Here is a 1,243-nt window from a genome sequence, read left to right on the forward strand (position 1 = left end):
AAAAAAAAAAAGTCTAGTTATAATGGATGGAGATAAAAGGAGGAGAAAATTCGCACATAAAACAGTCTTTCTCCTTGCTTTTGCATGAAACCTCTCAAGAATACTCATTTTCTTCCCTGCCCCCTCTGTGCTATCTTATTTGACCTGTGCACTGTTCATATTTGACTAACCTGATTTTTCTTTCTCTTTAGCATATTGATAAAGTGTTCAAACATAAAGAATTGCAGCAGCAACTTGTGGATGCCAAACTTCAACAAACTACCCAGCTTATAAAAGAAGCGGAGGAAAAACATCAACGAGAAAGGGAGTTTGTAAGTGAATGCTATRTATCAGAGAAATAACAAAATTTTCGTAATTTAAAATGAATAGAGTGGGCAGCAAGCTGAGGTAGTATGTTCTTAAAGTTATAATAGCTTTCAACATTAAGATTGAAGGTTTTTTTTTAATAGTTTTATGTGTATATAATGGCTACAATGTTAATGCTCATATGTACTGGCAACTAGTGTTGCTATTTGCATTTCTTCAACAAATGTGTTGGATTTAGGCTTTTTTTGAGCTAGGAGTGTCTTGAGCTGAAACACCAAAGGGGTGTAGGGTGTTTTGTTTTTTTTCTTGTTGTTTTTTTGCTCTCRTGTTCTTTTAACTCTTTGTGCTATAGGAAATAACAAAAGCAGAATAAAGCATATTCTTTTCTAAACTGTTCCAAAAAGTATGTCTGATATTTTGACTGTAGTGACTTACCTGTAGTCTTCTAAGAAACTAACTGTCAATCAAAAATAAAAAGCCTTAGAAAAAGACTTAAAAAAAAAAAAAAATCCATACGGAGTTGTAACCATTAGGAAAAAAGCTTTACTTTTCCAGGATATACTTAATGTAGTGGATGGTGGATGGCCTTACATTAGTAAACCATAGTTTTGGCATCATAAGATAATGAAATGTCTTACTTCTCAAAACTGAAGTAAAACTGTATGGAACTAATCTGTGGAGATAATATCAGTCACTTTAGAAATAACGGTGGAAAATCGATTACATAAATTTYAGTTCATTAGTGAACTGCTTGTATAATTTTAGCTGTTCAAACTTSCTAACAAAATACAAACATAAATCCTGCTTCTAATTAGAAAAAAAAAATAAAAACAATTTATGTATGATAGCAGGTACTTTTAAAATAGTTAACAAAAAAAGCTTGGTGAGAAAACAGGGTGAATGACCCTTATGTGAAGGTAGTTTTTTGTTTTGGTTT

The 1,243-nt window shown here is 31.7% G+C and overlaps 1 protein-coding gene across 1 annotated transcript in view; it reads left to right on the forward strand.

Annotated features, from left to right (window-relative positions):
• Window positions 1-1,243, forward strand: part of TXLNG (taxilin gamma) — a 25,295-nt gene that overhangs the window by 16,658 nt on the left and 7,394 nt on the right. Inside the window, exon 6 of the mRNA XM_085323118.1 lies at window positions 192-311. Within this exon, the coding sequence (XP_085179244.1) occupies window positions 192-311 (120 nt within the window). The remainder of the gene's footprint in view (window positions 1-191; window positions 312-1,243) is intronic.

Source organism: Rhea americana, unplaced genomic scaffold (genome assembly GCF_003343005.1).
Source record: "Rhea americana isolate MKP2758 unplaced genomic scaffold, rheAme1 scaffold_82, whole genome shotgun sequence".
Taxonomy (NCBI): domain Eukaryota; kingdom Metazoa; phylum Chordata; class Aves; order Rheiformes; family Rheidae; genus Rhea; species Rhea americana.